Genomic DNA, 17,421 nt, shown 5'->3' on the forward strand with positions numbered 1-17,421 from the left:
CAGGCCCTGGAAAGAAACGGCAGCGTTTTTCCACTGCAGAGAGAACAAGCCGGGTCTCAGATCAGGGAGAGGGGCCAGGGGAAACCCACCCGTGCTCACCACGAACAAAGTGGGCAGCGAGCGGGCCCGACCCAGGTTGGTGGAGTGAAGGGACTGGCCAGGCCCCAAGCTGGGGCCGCCCTGTCAAGGAGTCAGCCTGTGGGCTGACATCACCAGGCTGGACCCTGGGTCCTGAGTGGCACTCAGAGTCTGCTCTGCAGATGTGGTGGATGATGTCAGACACTAGCCTGGATGCCCCTATTTCTGGGGCAGAAAAAATGCCAAGAGGGAGTGTCCAGGCCTCTGCAGCTGCAGCCCCATCAGGGTCCATGAAGGAGCTGCACCCATGGAGCCCATTCCTCCCCGGAGTCCTGGATAAGCCCTTCACTCTGCAGGGCCTTGGCCTTCTCTTCTGTGAGATGGGAAGAATCTCGCTTTTCCTCTTCACCTGATAATGTAGCAGAGGAAATTACCCCCTCCTTGGCCCTCCGCAACTCAGGAAATCCCAGTGCCAGGAAGTTTCCAGGATCTTCATTTCACAGATGGCCATGGAAGACCGTATACCTAGTCAGAGTCACACTTGACCAAGATTGTGTGGAAGCTGCCCAGGTTAGGAGTACAGGTCCAGTGGTCCTGGGTTTGAATCCAGGCTTTGCCTCTTGTTAGCTGTATGGCACTGGGCAAGTTACTTTGCCACTCTGAACCTCTCTCTGGTTTCTTATCTGTTGAAACGGCATGGTATACCTACTGCATGCTTAGTCTCAGCCTCCCTGCATTTTAAAACAATTCTGGGTCCACCTGGGAGAACCGAGTCAAGAAGGGCCTTCTAAGAAGGGACATCTTTTTCTGTCCCCTAAAAACAGATGTGAAGGAGGATGGCTTAACATTTTGAGTTGAGGACTTTCCAGGAGCTTGCTTAACAGAAATAACAGCTAACATTTTTTGGAGCATTAGCTGGGTGCCAGACACCAGGATTAGCACTTGTTATAGATTATCTGTCGGCTAGGTGCTATTATTAACCTCATTTTACAGTAATAGAAACAAAGTCTTGGAGACTGGAAATAGCTTTGCTCAAAGCCACCCAGCTAGTAGGTGGGGGGTGCCCAATGTGAACGCAGCCCCCCCCCATCTTACACCATACTCTACTGCCCAAAGCCAGCTGAAGACAAGAAGGGGTTAAGACTGGCGCCCAGAGTCCAGAACCTGCAAAACTGGACGACCCCTCTGCCCAGCCCCCGAGCTCTGCCGCCAATTTGGCCCGAGGTCCCCGGATGCTCAGAGGTGGCTGGGACTTGCCGGAAGTCACCAAACAGCCCCTCCTCCTTCCACTGAGAGCTCTCGCCCAGTGACCTTGGTACCCGTATCTGCCTGTCTGACTCTCTCCTTTGATTTTTATTCATGGACGAGCAAGCACGTGGTGTTCACAGGCCAGAACTGTGAGCCGAGGCTGCCCAGCGTGAGATCTGGATTAATTACCAGCCAAACCGGACTGGGTTTTCAACACCGATTTTAACTCTGGGCAGGAAACCTGGAATCTCGTTGATGGTTATTTGAAACAAATGAATTCCCCAGGCCTCACACATCCTCGAAAGCCTGGCTTCCTTCGAAGGCTTCAGGCACAGTTCTTCACATCAGGCGCTCAGTTAATCCTCATTTACTCCTTCGAGGTAGACGCAGCAGCAGCTGTTGGACCCATCTTGATGGGGAGCATCTGAGACTCAGATAAGTGGGAGGAACTGCAGGAAGCCTGCAGCTATTGAGTGGTAAAACCGGGATTTGAACAAAGGTCAGCTCATGGGTTAGTAAGTCTACTGAGCTGCCTCTCGTCCTGCTTCGAGAGAAGAGAGATGAGGATACACTGATGCTCCTTAAATGCTCAGTTTCAGGGTTGGGTCTTTCACTTGTGGGAATGAGGAGCTCTTAAATGTTGAGCGCGGGAGGGCTTTTGGAAGGTGAATGAGGCTGTGTGGGGCTTTTGGAAGGTGAATGAGGCTGTGTGGGGCTTTTGGAAGGTGAATGAAGCTGTGTGGGGCTTTTGGAAGGTGAATGAGGCTGTGTGGGGGAGGACGGCCGTGGGGAGGGAGTGGAGGAGAGAGTAGAGGCAGGGAGACCACTGAGGGGGCTGTTGGCTGGACCACGCTGGGGCCACGGGAACAGATAGAATGTTTGAGTGCCAGTTATGTACCAGGCACCATGTTAAACGTATCATCTCTGATGTCATCCTTGGAATCCCATGGGGAGTGTACTATTGCCCCCATGTGTATGGGCGTAGGCTGGCTGAGGAAGCACATTTTATCAGTGGCAGGCAGGGATTCGAACCCAGGTGCCTCTGATTCAAAAACACAGAGCACTGTGCTGCGTGTGTTGTGCTGCCTGTTTGTGGGGCAGACATACTTTGTGTGACCTTGGCTAAGTCCTTTCTCTGTTGTGATTCTGCGGAGAATTTGGCTGAGCTCTGAGGCTTCTTGCTGCTTTATTTTATCAGTTGGCTGAGCCCTGGAGCTGGAGAGATGACTCATATCCCCTTAATTCCTTTGAGGAGACCATGGTCTGGTGGGAGAGACAGGCTTCTAAGCAGATAATTCCCCAAGGAAGATAGTGGTCTTTAATATAGAGGAAAAGAAGGGACTTTGTCTAACTTGGGGAAGGCTTCCTGGAGGAGGTGACACCCTAAGTTAGCTGGGTGATAAACGATGAGGGCGTTAGTGACTAACAGCAGCTACAAAAGCCTGAAAGCCCCAAAGACCATGAGTTTCTCAGAGCAGGGACCTCAGGAGTCTGAGTCTTCCTCTCAGCTGCGGACTGTCCATGCCCATAGCTGCAGGCGAGATTGTCGGCCGACTGCTTGAGCCCCTTCTCTGCGGCCAGTGGGCGGTGTCTAATGCTGTCTTCTTGCTTTCTTTTCAGGGTCCCCCTGGGCTGCCTGGGCTGCCTGGAATCCCTGGTGCACGTGGGCCTCGGGTGAGTTATCCCACGCTGTCCTTTGGAACTCTTGTGTGCTCTCCGGCCTGCGTTTCACTGCCCCGAGGCCTGAGGTTTGCCCTGTGTCCTCAGATTCTTCCCTGCCCCTCTCCGGCATCCACATTCTGCTTTGCCCATTGGGAGTGGCTTTAGGCTCTCAGGGGTGCTATACGGACAGATACGGCTTTGGGACAGCAATGACCTCTTGTACGTGTCAGTTGTCCATTGAGGGTATCACCCTTTCCAGCCTGGGATGGGGTAAGGGGCTCCTGAAGACCACATCCCCTCAGTTGATGGGCATCAGTGTTTGTCCAGGAAAAACTCTGACTCGGGGAACATATGGTCCTTGCATCCATCCCCCTTCCTGTCTTTGCAGGGCCGTCCTGGGGTAGGGATGGGGACATAGGTACTGGGAGGGGCCGTGCCAGGGAGGAGTTGAGTTCCTCATGCTGGAGAGAGGCCGGGGCACAGCTTGGCAGGCTGGGGAGGCTGGCTGAGCTAGCCCAAGCCCCAGAGGGAAAGCTGCCCCTCTGTGTTATGCTTGGCACCTTCTTTTATGCCGCCTTGTTTGACCTCTCATGCCCACCCCAAGCCCCCATGGGGCAGTGTGATCATTTTCGTTTTAGAGATGAGGAAACCGAGCAGGAAACAGCAAAACCAGGACTGGAACCCAGGCTCTTACCCGTATGCTGGAACCCTTGGAGATCCCCTGAGAGGGAAACCTATCTCCTTCCCTAGAGGGCTGAGACCAACAGCACCCGGCATCTGTGCCCGGGCTGAATCAGCCTTTCCCACGCTGGGTGCCTGGTGAGGCCCTGGCAGAGACAGCTGCCTGGGGCATATTTTTAGCTCTGAGCCCAGCGAATGGTTCTGGTTATGCAATTACCCAAGCCCTAGTTCCCTCCAGACCTGGCCCTGTGCTCCCTGGGCCCAGGGCTCTGGAATCTGCTGTCTAAAGCGGCATTTCCTCCTGGCTTCAGAGCCTGCGTGAAGCACAAGCCCTGGGGACCACGTAGATATTGCCGATGCTGCTAGCGTTGGGACCTTGCAGCCTGGGGCCAGGATGAGGCCGTTGACCTAGCATTTGAGGCCCGGGCAGTCCACCCTTTCCCCAACCTCCTAAGCCCTAAGCCTCTGCAGTTTTGCTCTGGCTGTCCTCTTCACCTGGCATGTCCTTCTTTGTAAACTCTTCATTCAGATCTAAGAGCAAATGCCACCTTTCTTTCTGATGACCACTCCCTTCTTGGAACTCCCTCAGTGTTTCCTCTGTCCCCTCTGGATGGCGTGGGCACTTTCTGAAAGCTCTCATTGACCACTGAACTCTGGCTGCTGAGCCACATGTGCAGGATCTCATTCCACCTTCCCAGCCATCCTGAGAAACAGGTTTCAACCGAGTCCCATTTCACAGATGAGGAAACTGAGGCTCAGAAAGGTTCAGTTACTTTAGATAAAGTCAAAGACTGTAAATGCCAGAGCCAGGATTGAACCCAGGCAGTCTACGTCCAAGCCTACCATCTTTTTTTTTTTTTTTTTTTTTTTGCCAGAGTTTCACTGTCTCCCAGACTGGAGGAGCAATCTGGACTCACTGCAACCTCCACCTCCCAGGCTCAAGCGATTCTGCTGCCTCAGCCTCCCAAGTAGCTGGGATTACGGGCATGCACCACCATACTCGGCTAATTTTTTGTCTTTTTAGTAGAGATGGGGTTTCACCATGTTGGCCAGGCTAGTCTCCAACTCCTGACCTCAAGTGATCCACCCACCTCAGCCTCCCAAAGTTCTGGGATTACAAGTGTGAACCACCGCGCCTGGCGCACAGCCTACCGTCTTAAGCATCTATTGTGGCTATTTTTCTGGGTACTCACCTGAGTCCCTCGAGAGATGGGCCTTGATTACTACTTTCTCCTACACGATGCCTAGCAGAGTGCCCTGTGTACAGGAGGTGCTGGGCAAACGATTGGTGAAGAGTTCTAATTCAGGAGTCAAGAATATTTCTACCAAGAAGTTGTGGAATCTTAGGCAAGTTCATTCTAGCCTCAGTTTCCCCATCTATACAACCTGGGGTCATGGTAAGGTGTTTCTAAGTTTCCACCTAGCTCTGGGGGAATGACTGTCCTGATGCAGTTCTAGGCTCTTTGCCTGCTCGCCACTGCTCCCCCACCCCATCATCATCCTGTTTCTAGACTGGAAATTCCATAGATTATAAAATTCCAAAGATAATAGAATGCTGGATTAAACAATCCCAGCTTCTCTCTGCACAGATGATGGCTCTGGGGCTTAGGGAGGGTCATTCTTATCTGAGGTCACCCAAAGCTCTGTGTCTTGCCCTTTCCTACCTTCACATATTCCCCTGGCCCACAGAGGGATGTCAGGGAATCCCAGAGCCTCCCCCACCTGGCTTTCTGGGCTGCCACATTTATAGAATCGGTCTGCTTGGCTTTCAGTCAGCTATGTGCCTCGTTTCTCTGCAAGGCAGTGGCTGGAAAGGGGTGGGGATGGGGGGGCAGGGAAACAGGAAGCCCCCACCTTCACGAGCTGCAGATGGGAGAGCTGAGTGCCCTGGCCTACCATCTGTGGGGCAGCTGGGGGCATGACTGGGGAGAGGCAGCCACCCTTGACCTTGTACAGCCCACGCCTGGCTCTGGCGGAACTGGTTGTCAGGAATCCCTCCTTGAACACCCCTTCCCAACCTCTGTCCAATTCCCACTGAGCTTGTGATTAGATCCCATGAGCCTGGGCTGGGGTGAACATTGGGGAATGTTCCGGATCCTTAGAGACTGCTGGGTCCCAGTCATTTACAGAACAGAAGGAGATAATGAGACTGGGGATTGCCAGGTGGGGCTCAGAACTGGGACCCCATCTCGATGCTTCTAGGTTCTGTCACGTGTTGTGAGACAGTCTTTGGTCGACTTTGGGGGAAGGCAAGAGGGCTGATTATTTAGGAAAGGAGGGTCACACGTGGCGCTGAGAAACTCCCAGGTTCAGTGTGCTCTGGACACTGTTCCTTCCCGGTGCATTCGGGGAAGGGGAGGGTCCCAGTTCAGGCATCGAGGAAGAGAGGAAGAGGGAGGTGCCTTGGTTGGAATGTGACAGGCTGCAGCTGGGAAGCTGGCTTCAGAGAGAGAAGAAGAAAGCAGTTCATACACAGTCAGCCCGATGAATCAAGAGGGGCAGGGATGAGGGCAGTGTGCCTAGAGGCTGGTAGGGTGGGGAGAACCACTGGACCCCTTGGGGCACCTCTCCTCACCTCCTATGCCCCAGATTATTCCTGCTAGACAAAACCTCTCAAGTATTACCCGACATTTAGGGCTCTATTTATATTACTGGGCTGGAAGACTCTAGGCCAGGGCCCTTGCTGGAGAGAGTCACATAACGGGACTCAGCTGTTATAGAGGAACTTGGGTACGGCCTGGGAAAATCCGGAACTATGAATAAACTCTGGACTTGAAGCCACCAGGCCCTGGACCCTGATCTCACTTGGCCACACCTCTGCTGTATGACCTTGACCAAGCCTCTTGGACTCTCTGGGTCCAGTGTTCCCAGATGCTCTGTGGTCTCTGGAAGATCTTGAAAGCCTGGAGCTTGCAGGTGTCTAAGGGAGGATCTGATCATGTGTTGTAGCCACAGGAGAGGTGTGCCTTTGTTCAAAAGAAGTCAAATGCATCCTTCTTGAGCTCTCCACTCCAAAGGCTCATACAAAGGTCCATCGGGGGCCAGCTGCCATGGCTCATGCCTGTAATCCCAGCACTTTGAGAGGCCAAGGCAGGAGGATTGCTTCAGGCCAGGAGTTCGAGACCAGCCTGGGCAACATAGCGAGACTCCATCTCTCCGAAAAAATAAAAATAAAAATTAGCCAAGTATAGTGGCCCTTGCCTGGAGTCCCAACTACTCAGGAGGCTAAGGTGGGAGGATGGCTTGAGCCCAGGAGTTTGAGGCTGCAGTGAGCTACGATCATACCACTACACTCTAGCCTGGACGACAGAGCAAGACGCTGTCTCTAAAAAAAAGTCCACTGAGGCTGGAAGAGCCCTAGAGCTTTTCTTGGAGGAGATGGCACTTTGAGCCAGGCTTGAAGGATGGATCAGGTTTTAAGCAGAGGAGATGGATGAGAAAAGATGATGCCAGATGAGGGAACAGCATGGGCAAAGGCACTGAGGAGAGAGAGTACCAGATACGTGGGAGGGAAGGGGGCAGCTAAGTGTGGTTTGAGCCTGAAGAAGCTGGGAAGGACTGACGGGGCCAGGCCGAGAGGGTGGAGAGGCGGTAAAATTTAGGGGTGAAGGACTTGTGCCCCGAGGCCAAGGTCCCGCTCTGCCTCTTAGCTGAGGCAGCTCCAAACCTCTGTGAACATCAGCCTCCTTAGCTTCAGAATAGTAATAATACCACCACCTACCTTCCAGGTGAATAGGGCCCAAGGAGGTGGCACATGGAAAGTGCTTCCCACAAAGCCAGGCATGGAGGGGATGCTCCCCAAAGTAGGCTCAGTGGCCACAACCGTGTTGCTGGGACTTGGCTTGGGAAGAAGATAATAGACCAGCGGGTGGAGGGAAGGCGCCAGGCATTGCAGTCAGAGGCGAGCTGGCTCCTGTTTTTTGTCACCTTTTTTGTTTTTGATTCTCTTTCCTTTCAGGGTCCTCCTGGGCCTTACGGAAACCCAGGTCTCCCCGGCCCTCCTGGAGCCAAAGTGAGTATTTACTGGAGATGGGGCCCTGGAGCGGGTGCTGGGATCGGAGCTGTGTTTGCAGTGATTCCCAGGGGGTACTTGTCGAGGGGCTTCAGGGACACTGAGCGGGATTCCCATCCAAGCCAGGGGCACCCTCTGGGCTCCTTTCCAGGGCTGGGCTCTGTACCTGGTCTGGAGACACAGTGTGGAGTCCTGAGTTTAGTTTCTGGCTGGGAGAGATGGGGTTGGCGGGGAGTCAGGAGTTGGAACCTAGAGCCTTCATGATATTAGGCAGAGAGATGATTTCTTGCTAAATAGGGAAGGCTGACCTTGAATGTCAGACTAAGGACATAAGGCCTACCAGGCTGTAAGATGCATCCTGGGGAGGGATGTGGAAAGGTCACGTTGTAGAAAGATCACTGGATGTCACTAGGAGGATGAATGGGGGTTGGAGACCAGAGCCAAGGCTGGGAGACCAGGGGCGATACAGGCGGGAGAGGAGGCTAGTCCAGGCTAGCTTAGGGGTGTGGGAGGAGGTAGGGCAGAGAGGATGGTGGTGGATGTGAGGTGAGAGATGGTTGCAAACATCAGATGGTTTTTACCTCCCTGGCGTGAGCCTTGGGGACTGAGCTGGGTCCCGGGAGGAGGAATAAGATGATGTTGCATTTAGGAACATGTAGCCCAGTCGAGTGGAGATCATTCATGGACAGATATTCTGGAACTCAGGAGTGCTCTGAGCTCGAGTTAGAGCCAGGGGGAGGCTGGTGCAGAAATGCCACCTCCCCCAGGGAGCCTTCTTGGAATATTTGAGTTCACTTTTAATGAGACCTTAGTGACTGAGGCTTTGATGTGGGGCTTGCTGAGCTCTTCGGTCTGTTCCTGGAGCTCTGGCAGAGGGCAGGGTTGTCGGGACATTGCACTGGAAGTGAGAAACTCAGAGTGCCAGAAGGAGTGCCAGAGCCAGCAACGTTTAGGTCATGGGGAAAGAAAGCTTGCAGAATGGCCAGAGAGTTAGGAGAAGGAGGAAGATGCTAAAGGCCTGAAGCTAAGCGAACAGCGCCTGTGCCGAAGGAGCTGTGGAGGGCAGACGGGCTCCTGGCTCTGGGCCCTCCCAGCCCAACCTGTGTCATCTAGGGGGTAACCAGGTGAAGAGCACCCCTGGGCTTTGGTTGGCTCAGGTCCCGGGTCATTCTTTGATAACCCAGCTGCAAAGGTTGAATGGCTTAAGGAAAGCCCTTAACTGATTGGCGCCAGGCCATGCACAGTGAGCTGCTGAGCACGGCTCTCCTGAGTCATGGAATAGAGCTCCTTCTGGCCCATCAGCTTGTCTGGGAGCTTTGGACAGAGGTCTCACATGGCAGCCATGTGTATATGGATCTGTGGTGCCAGAGTCTTGGGGCAGAGCAGAGTGCAGGAGCACTGGCCTCAGCCCCTCTGGATCTGTGACTCTATGCCCAGGGCTGGGCTTGCCTTTTTGGAAGGCAGGCAGTGGAGGCCTCAGGTGTCCAGTGCTTAGCAGCTGCCTGGAGGTGCCCTGGGCTTTAATAAGGCATACACTAATGATAATAACCGCCATATGCAGAACCCTTCCTGCGTGCCAGGCTCTTGCATGCATTTGATGTGGCTTCTCTCATTGGATTCCCCACAAAGACCTAAAGAGATGGGTGGGAGGATACTGTACCTATTTACAGATGGAGAAACTGAGGCACAGGTCAATTTAAGACATTGTCTAGGAAATGGCAGTGGAACCTGCCCCCATGGGACAAGTAGAGAGGCAGGAATTCCTTTGGAGACTTCTGCTTTGCAGAGGCTGTGGGTGCATGAAGACGCTGAGCATCCGCAGCTGTTTTGAATTGCCACGCTTTCCCCTTCCTGGGCTGCTCTGGGGCCAGTGGAGCCTGTCTCCTCCCATCCCAGACTCACTCCCTGCTCCGGTGGCAGCAGGTGCTCCCTCAGCTCCTCCTGCTGGCCCTGCTCAGAGCCCTGTGGAACCTCAGTGCCAGGCCCATGGTAGCCCACCCCAGTCTTGCTGACAGATGTGCCATGGTAGGAGAAGGGCCTGCCAGCTGCTTCTCCTCGCATTTTGAGGAACAGCTCTGAGTGTGGCCACTGAGGCTCCTCCCTAGCAAGTGAGTCCTCCTGCTGCCACAGCGGGCTGGGAACCACGGACTCAGGGTCTCACAGACAGGACTCCAATTTGCATCTGTGTAAAACAGATAAGAGTGTGGAGTCTATAAAATACACTGGAGTCCGAGTCTGCTGCTCTCACTGGGACTTGCATAAAATGCCAAGGGGAAGTGTCATGCCCTTTGCCTGGACACTTGGCCCTGAGCCCAAGGGTGAACAGAGGTAGCCCCAGGCAAGGCTGGTTAGGTGGGAGGCCCAGGTAGCTGGGCCAGGGTCCCAGGCTTATCTGTGCCATGGGAAGGACAGGGTTAAAGCAGAGGTCCTCCCTGGATGGGAGTAATGGCTTGGCTGAGATTGGATGAGAAAGTTGTGTGTCTGTATGAATGGGTGGGACCCTGGGGAAGAGGGTCCTCCCTTTTCACCAGATCCCCTTTGGACTGGGAGGCGACCTCACGGGACTGTGGGGCTGGCCTCCCCCAGGCCCTGTGCCAGCCCCTCCTCTTCCAGCAGGGTGTCTGGGACTTCCCATGCATTCATCCTCCTTCGGTCAACAAACATGCATGGAGCACCCACTCTGGGCTGTTGACAGATAAATCAGCCACACTGGCAGGGCCTGCCCTGGGGGCACAGAACCGAATCAGCCCCATGCAGTCATCCCCTCAGCTCATCTCCACCTTCAGGTGCTTATGGTCTTGTGGGAAGACGATCCCTCTGCTAGGCTCAAGGGTGGGAGAGATGGGTGGTTCGAGGAAGACCAAGACAGAGAGAAAACAAAGGTGAGGGCCCTCATCCCTCCTGAGCATGCAGAAGAGTGAAAGTTCAAAGGGCCAAGGGGCCTCGCCTGGATCACGGTTGGGCAGTGGACTGTATTTCAGATCCTTGGGTTTGCCTGCCAGATGGAGTTTTGCCAGGGTACCACAGCTGGTACAGGCCAGAGCCGGGCTATACCTCATCTTCCTCCTCCAGAGCTGAAGGCTCTGCCCATCTATCATCTACCCACAGATGCCATGTTCCAGTCCAGCAGGGGAGGGGCTCATCAGCTCCAGTGCAGAGTTGGACCCAGGACTTTGAGAACGAGGCAGAGAAGCTAGGACCCTGAGAGGATGGTATTGGCCGACGTTGGAGGCCCAGGGTTAATCATTTATCCAATCGACCCTTAGTTATTGCTTCAGGAAAGCACAGTGGTGCAGCATACAGACATGGGAGGCTGACGGTGGCTCTGTCATCTCCCAGTTCTGGGACTATGAGCAGATTATTTCAATTTCCCATGCCTCATGAGTTTCCTTATCTGGAAAACGGGTGTATTAGTCCATTCTCACACTGCTATAAAGTTACAACCTGAGACTGGGCAATTTATAAACAAAAGAGGTTTAATTGACTCACGGTTCTGCGTGGCTGAGGAGGCCTCAGGAAACTTACAATCATGGCAGAAGGAGAAGCAAGGCATGTCTTACACGGCGGCAGGAGACAGAGCATGAGCACAGGGGAACTGCCACTTTTAAACTGTTAGATCTCAAAAGAACTCCCTCACCATCATGAGAACATGGGGAGAGCATGGGGAAAACTGCCCCCTGAGCCAATCACCTCCCACCAGGTCCTCCCCTCAACGCATGGGGATTATAATTCAAGATGAGATTTGGGTGGGGACACAGAGCCAAACCATATCAATGGGGTAATAAAAGCAGCTGCCTCCTTGGGTCATCGTGAGGAGTAACTGTTCACTGTTTCCGCTTATAGCAGTGCTGACCTGTGGCAGGCACTGCAGAAGGGGCGGCTGTCAGCATGTGTGAGGCACTGGGGCTACGAGGGGCACAGACGGGCATGAGCCCTGCCCTTGGGGAGTGTAGAGGTGAGCAATAAAGAAAAACAAACCACCCATACTGGCAAATGCAGACTTACACCATGATTAGGTCTCTAGGGCACCATGTAAGAGGCCCAGGGTGCTCAGAGGCGATATGAGGATTGATCTGGTCTGGGAAGTGAGGGACACCTTCTCAGAGGGCAGCAAGGTTGAACCAAGGTCTGAAGTATAGTGAACAACTAGGCAAAGGGGCTGGAGAAGACTGGCAAGGGCAATAGGCCTGGTGATTGGTGGTATGATTTTTGGACTTTGTCCAACAAACAGCTGGAAGACCTGAAAAGAATTTCAGCAGAAGTGACATGATCAGGTGAGGGTTGCAAACATCATTTAGGCCACTTGCGAGGCAGAGCTTGGCTGGTGGCCAGCTGGAGGGCTGGAGCTGCCCTGGGGCAGGGTGTTGATGCTGGACCATGGTGGGATGCAGGTCCTTGGTGCAAATGAGGAGCTCTGGGGCAGAGGTGGGGGACTCCTGGATAGGGAAGCTATCCTGCCAGTGCTCCCTGCACTGGTCCATGAGACTCCTAATCCCACTCATGGACAGCCAGCCACCTTGTCTCTGGTCTGGTCCTCTTGGTCTGTAGTGAAGTAGCCAGAATGACTATGGCCCTTGGACACCAGGAAAGGAGAGGGGGTCAGGAGAGGGCAGGCTCCATGGCCCAGGTGGCTGCTGGCAGAGCTGGTGTAAGCTTTTCCTTTCCTCTTCCTCTAATGATGCTTCCTTTGGGCCAGGCCCTGGGCAGGGCACCTGAGATCAGAGATAGAGTATACAGGGGGCTTCCAGCCCAGAATATCCTAATCCTTTGTGATTGAGTCCTCATTTGTCTCAGCCCCTCTCTGGGCCTCAGCCACCCAAGGAAAATGTGGAGAAGTCCAGAAGATGTCAAGAAGAAAGTGAGCTACCTGTAGCAGTCCTGCCCAGTAATAACCTGAGAGCATTTTGAGCAACCTGTGGGCCAGGCCCCAGCCAAGAGCTTTATGTACTTTTCTGGGCAGATATTATTACCCCTGTTTTACAGATGAGGAAACAGGTCCAAGGTGGCTAAGTAACTTGCCCAGGGTCACATTTCTAGTAAGTGGCAGAGCAAGCATTCAAACCCTCAACTCTCTGACCTCAAGGCAGCAATCTAGCCCTGAAGCTCTCTGATCTTCCCTGTGTGTGTCACATATGTCAGTGTGGATCCACTTTGCAGTGACTGCGTATCTGGCCTTCCTCACTTAACAACTGTTGTGAACTTTCTCGTGTTAGCAACTTGGCATCTATCACATATGATTTAATGGTTTCAGGGCATTCTGTCAACACTAATATCTAATGCTTTATATAACTGATTCCATTTTGTAAAAAGAAAAACGTTCTATTTTAAATTAATATACAAGTTATTATTTTGATTAACATTACTGTATATAAATCTTAGAATATCTCCAATTATATCATTAGGATAAGTTCATCAAAAATAGAATTGTGAATGTGGACTTAGGAGTCAGTGTGGCTGAGTTTGAATCCTGGCTCTGCTGATGCAGGGCAGACAAGCCCCAAATTGGGGATTAGTCTGGGAGGGTTCTTGGCTTCACTCTGGAAAGAATTCAAGAGTGAGCTGGTGGTAGAAGAAAACAGCTTTATTCATGTGGCAGGAGAGCTCTGTGACTGCTCAGGCAGAGCAGGGCTACATCCTAGGCAGTGTGCTGACAGTAACAGTTCAGATGGACTTATGTGTCATAGTTATGCCCACCTTTAATTATATGCAGATTAAGATGTGGAGTATGCAGAAAGTTTTAGAAAAGGGGTGGTAACTTCCAGGTCATCAGGCCATTGCCATGGAAAGGGGCAGTAACTTTCAGGTTATAACAATGGTAAACTAACATGGCATACTAGGGGAAATGTCTTATGGAAAGGTGATTCTGCTTCATGCCTGTTTTAGCTAGTCCTCAATTTGGTCCAATGTCCAAACCCTGTCTCCAGAGTCAAATCCTGTCTTCTGCCTCACTACCGTTTGCTGGTCATATGACTTGGGGCAAGTTACTTAAAATGTGGAGGGCCTCAGGTTCCACTTCTGTAAAATGGGGATGATCGTAGTTCGTGCATATGTGTGTGTATTTATATATGTATATATGTATATGTGGATCTGTATCAAGTTATAGACCAAGATATATTTGTATATACATATACATGCATATATACACATATATACAAATGATTTATACTATGTCTTACACATAAGAGACATATAAATGCTTAGCTGTTATTTAATTAGCAGTTGCCTTCTAGAAAGATTAAACTGATGTATGCTGCTGCTAGCATTAAAGGAAGATATTTTAAAAAGAAGATAACTTACTATCATTTTCACTTCATTGATCATCTATGAGATGAATGTTTTTCTGAAATCTCTTTTCCATTTGTACTTCACCACTTATGAATTCGTTTATTTTGGGAGGTTGGGATGTTGCCATTTGTTATTGGTTTGTAAACATTATTTTGAGGTTATCAAGGCTTTGTCCACCTTACATATATTTTCTAGCTTATTGTTTGCATCTTAAGAGTATTCATGATTTTCACAAATGGAAATGTTATCTTTTTAAAAAAATAATATGTCAGATAATCTTGGGAGGGCTCTACTGATCTGTAAAATCTGTGGTTCTTTATTTTGCTTCTATACATAGAAATATTTTTTTCCCATTTTAAGATCAGATAGGTATTCAGTTATATTCCTTGTCATTTCATAATATCATTTGTACTCTTAAATTTTAAACCTTCTGGAATTCATCTTAATGGGGGTGGTGGAAATGAAGTTGAGCTTCAACATTATTTTTCCTCTAATAGCCATTTGTTAAACAATCTTTCCTCCACTGGCTACTCTTGATAGACAAGAGTCTAATATAAGCCATTGTATTATGTTCCCTTGTTTATGTATTTTTATGCTAGTAAAATACCAATTATGTGACATTTACTATCTTTATACTATGTATTCTCCTTCTTCTCTTCATTTGAAACATTTCTGGCTATCTTAATAATTTCCTTAAATGCTTGGAATTTTTACTGGAATTGCAATTAAATACATATATTAATTTGTGAAGAATTAACATCTTTAAAATATTACATTTTTCTATCTAAAAACATGGCATGTCTTCCCATTTGGTTGAATTTTAGTAAACTTTAATGGCTTTTATTACATAAGCCCTGAACATTTCTTATTAGGTTTATACTTAGAAATTTTATATTTTTGTTGCTGTCATGATTGGACTATTCTCCCCATTACATTTTCTAGATAGCCCTCATCTGTTGAAAACAACTACTGATTTTTGTATTTTTTTTTTTTACTTTTTATATTTAATTTATAATCATCCCCATTCTGAATCACCTTATTAATTCTATTAGTATTTCAGTTGGTTCTCCCAGATTTTATAGATAGGCATTCATATTATTTGCAGAGAAGAACATGCTGTTGTCTCATTTTCCTCAAAGGTTAGTGGTTCTTATTTATTTGTCTTGCTTTATTGCATTGGCCAGAACGTCTAGACCCATGAAAACAGTAGTAGTGATAGTAGGAGGCCTGTGAAAATTCAGAGAAAGTTCTGGGGCTGGAGCCAGATTTGACCCATTCCTAGCCCTACCATTGTCTCTTCAGACTCTGTTCACTAATTTACTCATATGTGAAATATTTTGTGATGACTTCTCTGGGCCAGGCGCTGGGCAGGATACTGAGACCAAGGATGACTTATGCAGGGGGCTTCCAGCCCAGAATATCTCAATATTTATTTATTTATTTGTTTGTTTGAGACAGGGTCTTTCTCTGTCATCCAGGCTGGAGGGCAGTGGCACGATCATAGCTCACTGCAGCCTCAACCTCCTGGACTCCAGCAATCCTCCCACCCAGCCTCCCAAGTAGCTGGTACTACAGTTGTGCACCACCACACCCAGCTTTCGTAGAGACAGGGTCTCACTTTGTTGCCCAGGCTGGTCTAGAACTCCAGGGCTCAAGTGGTCCTCCTGCCTTGGTTTCTTAAAGTGTTGGGATTACAGGCATGAGCAACCATTCCTGGCCAGAATTTCCAAATCTTTTGTGATTTATTCCTCCTTTGTTTCAGCCCCTCTCTGGGCCTCAGCCACCTGAGCCTTCCGATCTGTTTCCCAACCCTACCTACAGGAAAGGAGTTCACCACAGTTCCCATTCCTGCTGTGTTCTGGGCACCTTAAGGTTCCCACCTGTCTTCTAGTACCAACTGGCTCTGTTAACTAATCCAGGCAGAGTCTACCATTTCGCATACAGAGAGGGAAAGTGGCTTGCTCACGGTCACACAGGCTCTGTCAAGGTCACATAGGCTCATTGGCTGGAGAGCTGGTCTGGGAGACTCTTGTTTCTATGAAGGTGTAAATGGTTAGTTAGACTTTGTATATTACTTATATTTCTTCTTGGAAGATTGGCAGGAGTCTGGCTGGGAAGACATACTATTGTCCCACTTTCCTCAAAGGTTAGTGGTTCCATGTGCTCCATCCCAGAAGTCATACCTTCACCTGCCAGGGGGCACCTTGAGCATCCCTTGAGCTGCAACTTCATCTGGCTCCTCCTTTTCCTTCTCCAGCTCCACTTAGCTGAAACTCCCTTCAGGGATTTCCCCTCAGTCTCTCCAACCTCTCCCCAGCTTCTTCCTGTCCTCACTTATCACTGGACTGGAGTTTTTCATCTGTAGTATATCAAAATGTAAAGAGTTCATGCGCTGGAACCAGACTGCAAGAATCTAAATCTCACTTTCTTTTTTTTTAAATTTTAAGTTCTGGGGTACATGTGCAGGAGGTGCTGGTTTATTACATAGGTATATGTGTGCCACGGTGGTTTGCTGCACCCATCAACCCGTCACCTAGTTATTAAGCATGATGTGCATTAGCTGTTTCTCCTAATGCGCTCCCTCCCTTCACTTCCCCACTGCCGACAGGCCCCAGTGTGTGTTGTCCCCTCCGGATGCATCCATGTGTTCTCATTGTTCGGCTCCCACTTATGAGTGAGAATGTGCTGTGTTTGGTTATCTGTTCTTGTGTTAGTTTGACGAGGATAATGGCTTCTAGCTGCATCCATGTCCCTGCAAAAGACATGATCTCATTCCTTTCTATGGCTGCATAGTATTCCACGGTGTATATTACCACATTTTCTTTATCTGGTTTATCATTGATTGGCATTTAGGTTGATTCCATGCCTTTGCTATTGTGAATAGTGCTGCAATGAATATGCACGTGCATGTGTCTTTGTCATAGAATCACCAAATCCCACGTTCTAATTGTATGACCTTGGGCGAGTGAGTTATTCCTGCGGTGCCTTAGCTTCCTCTTCTGTAAGAGGGGGATAGGGATCGTTGCCACCTTATGAGTTTCAAGGATTAAATGAGTGAATATGTGTGCAGGGTTTAGAAGAGCACTCAGTGAATATTAATGCTCATTATCATCACCAGTCTCTCTGGTTTGTCCCTCATGGACATGAATGTGTCTGTTCCCCACCATGGCATTCCCTGACTTCTTCTTTTTTTATTTTTTCTTTTGAGACGGAATCTTGCTCTGTTCCCAGGCTGGATGGAGTACAGTGGTGTGATCTCGGCTCACCGCAACCTCCACCTCCTGCGTTCAGGCAATTCTCCTATCTCAGCCTCCTGAGTAGCTGGGAATACAGGCACATACCGTCACACCCAACTAATTTTTTGTATTTTTAGTAGAGACAGGTTTCGACAGGTTTCACTATGTTAGCCAGGATGGTCTCAATCTCCTGACCTTGTGATCTGCCCGCCTCAGCCT

At 50.1% G+C, this 17,421-nt stretch overlaps 1 protein-coding gene across 4 annotated transcripts in view; it reads left to right on the forward strand.

Moving 5' to 3' along the window:
• Positions 1-17,421, forward strand: part of COL27A1 (collagen type XXVII alpha 1 chain) — a 158,496-nt gene that overhangs the window by 20,577 nt on the left and 120,498 nt on the right. For all 4 annotated transcript variants that reach the window (XM_010335912.3, XM_039474992.2, XM_074395216.1 and 1 more), the window contains exons 4-5: positions 2,947-3,000; positions 7,628-7,681. In XM_010335912.3, coding sequence (XP_010334214.1) covers positions 2,947-3,000; positions 7,628-7,681 — 108 coding nt within the window. The remainder of the gene's footprint in view (positions 1-2,946; positions 3,001-7,627; positions 7,682-17,421) is intronic.

The sequence above is a fragment of the Saimiri boliviensis genome, chromosome 2 (assembly GCF_048565385.1).
Source record: "Saimiri boliviensis isolate mSaiBol1 chromosome 2, mSaiBol1.pri, whole genome shotgun sequence".
Lineage (NCBI taxonomy): Eukaryota > Metazoa > Chordata > Mammalia > Primates > Cebidae > Saimiri > Saimiri boliviensis.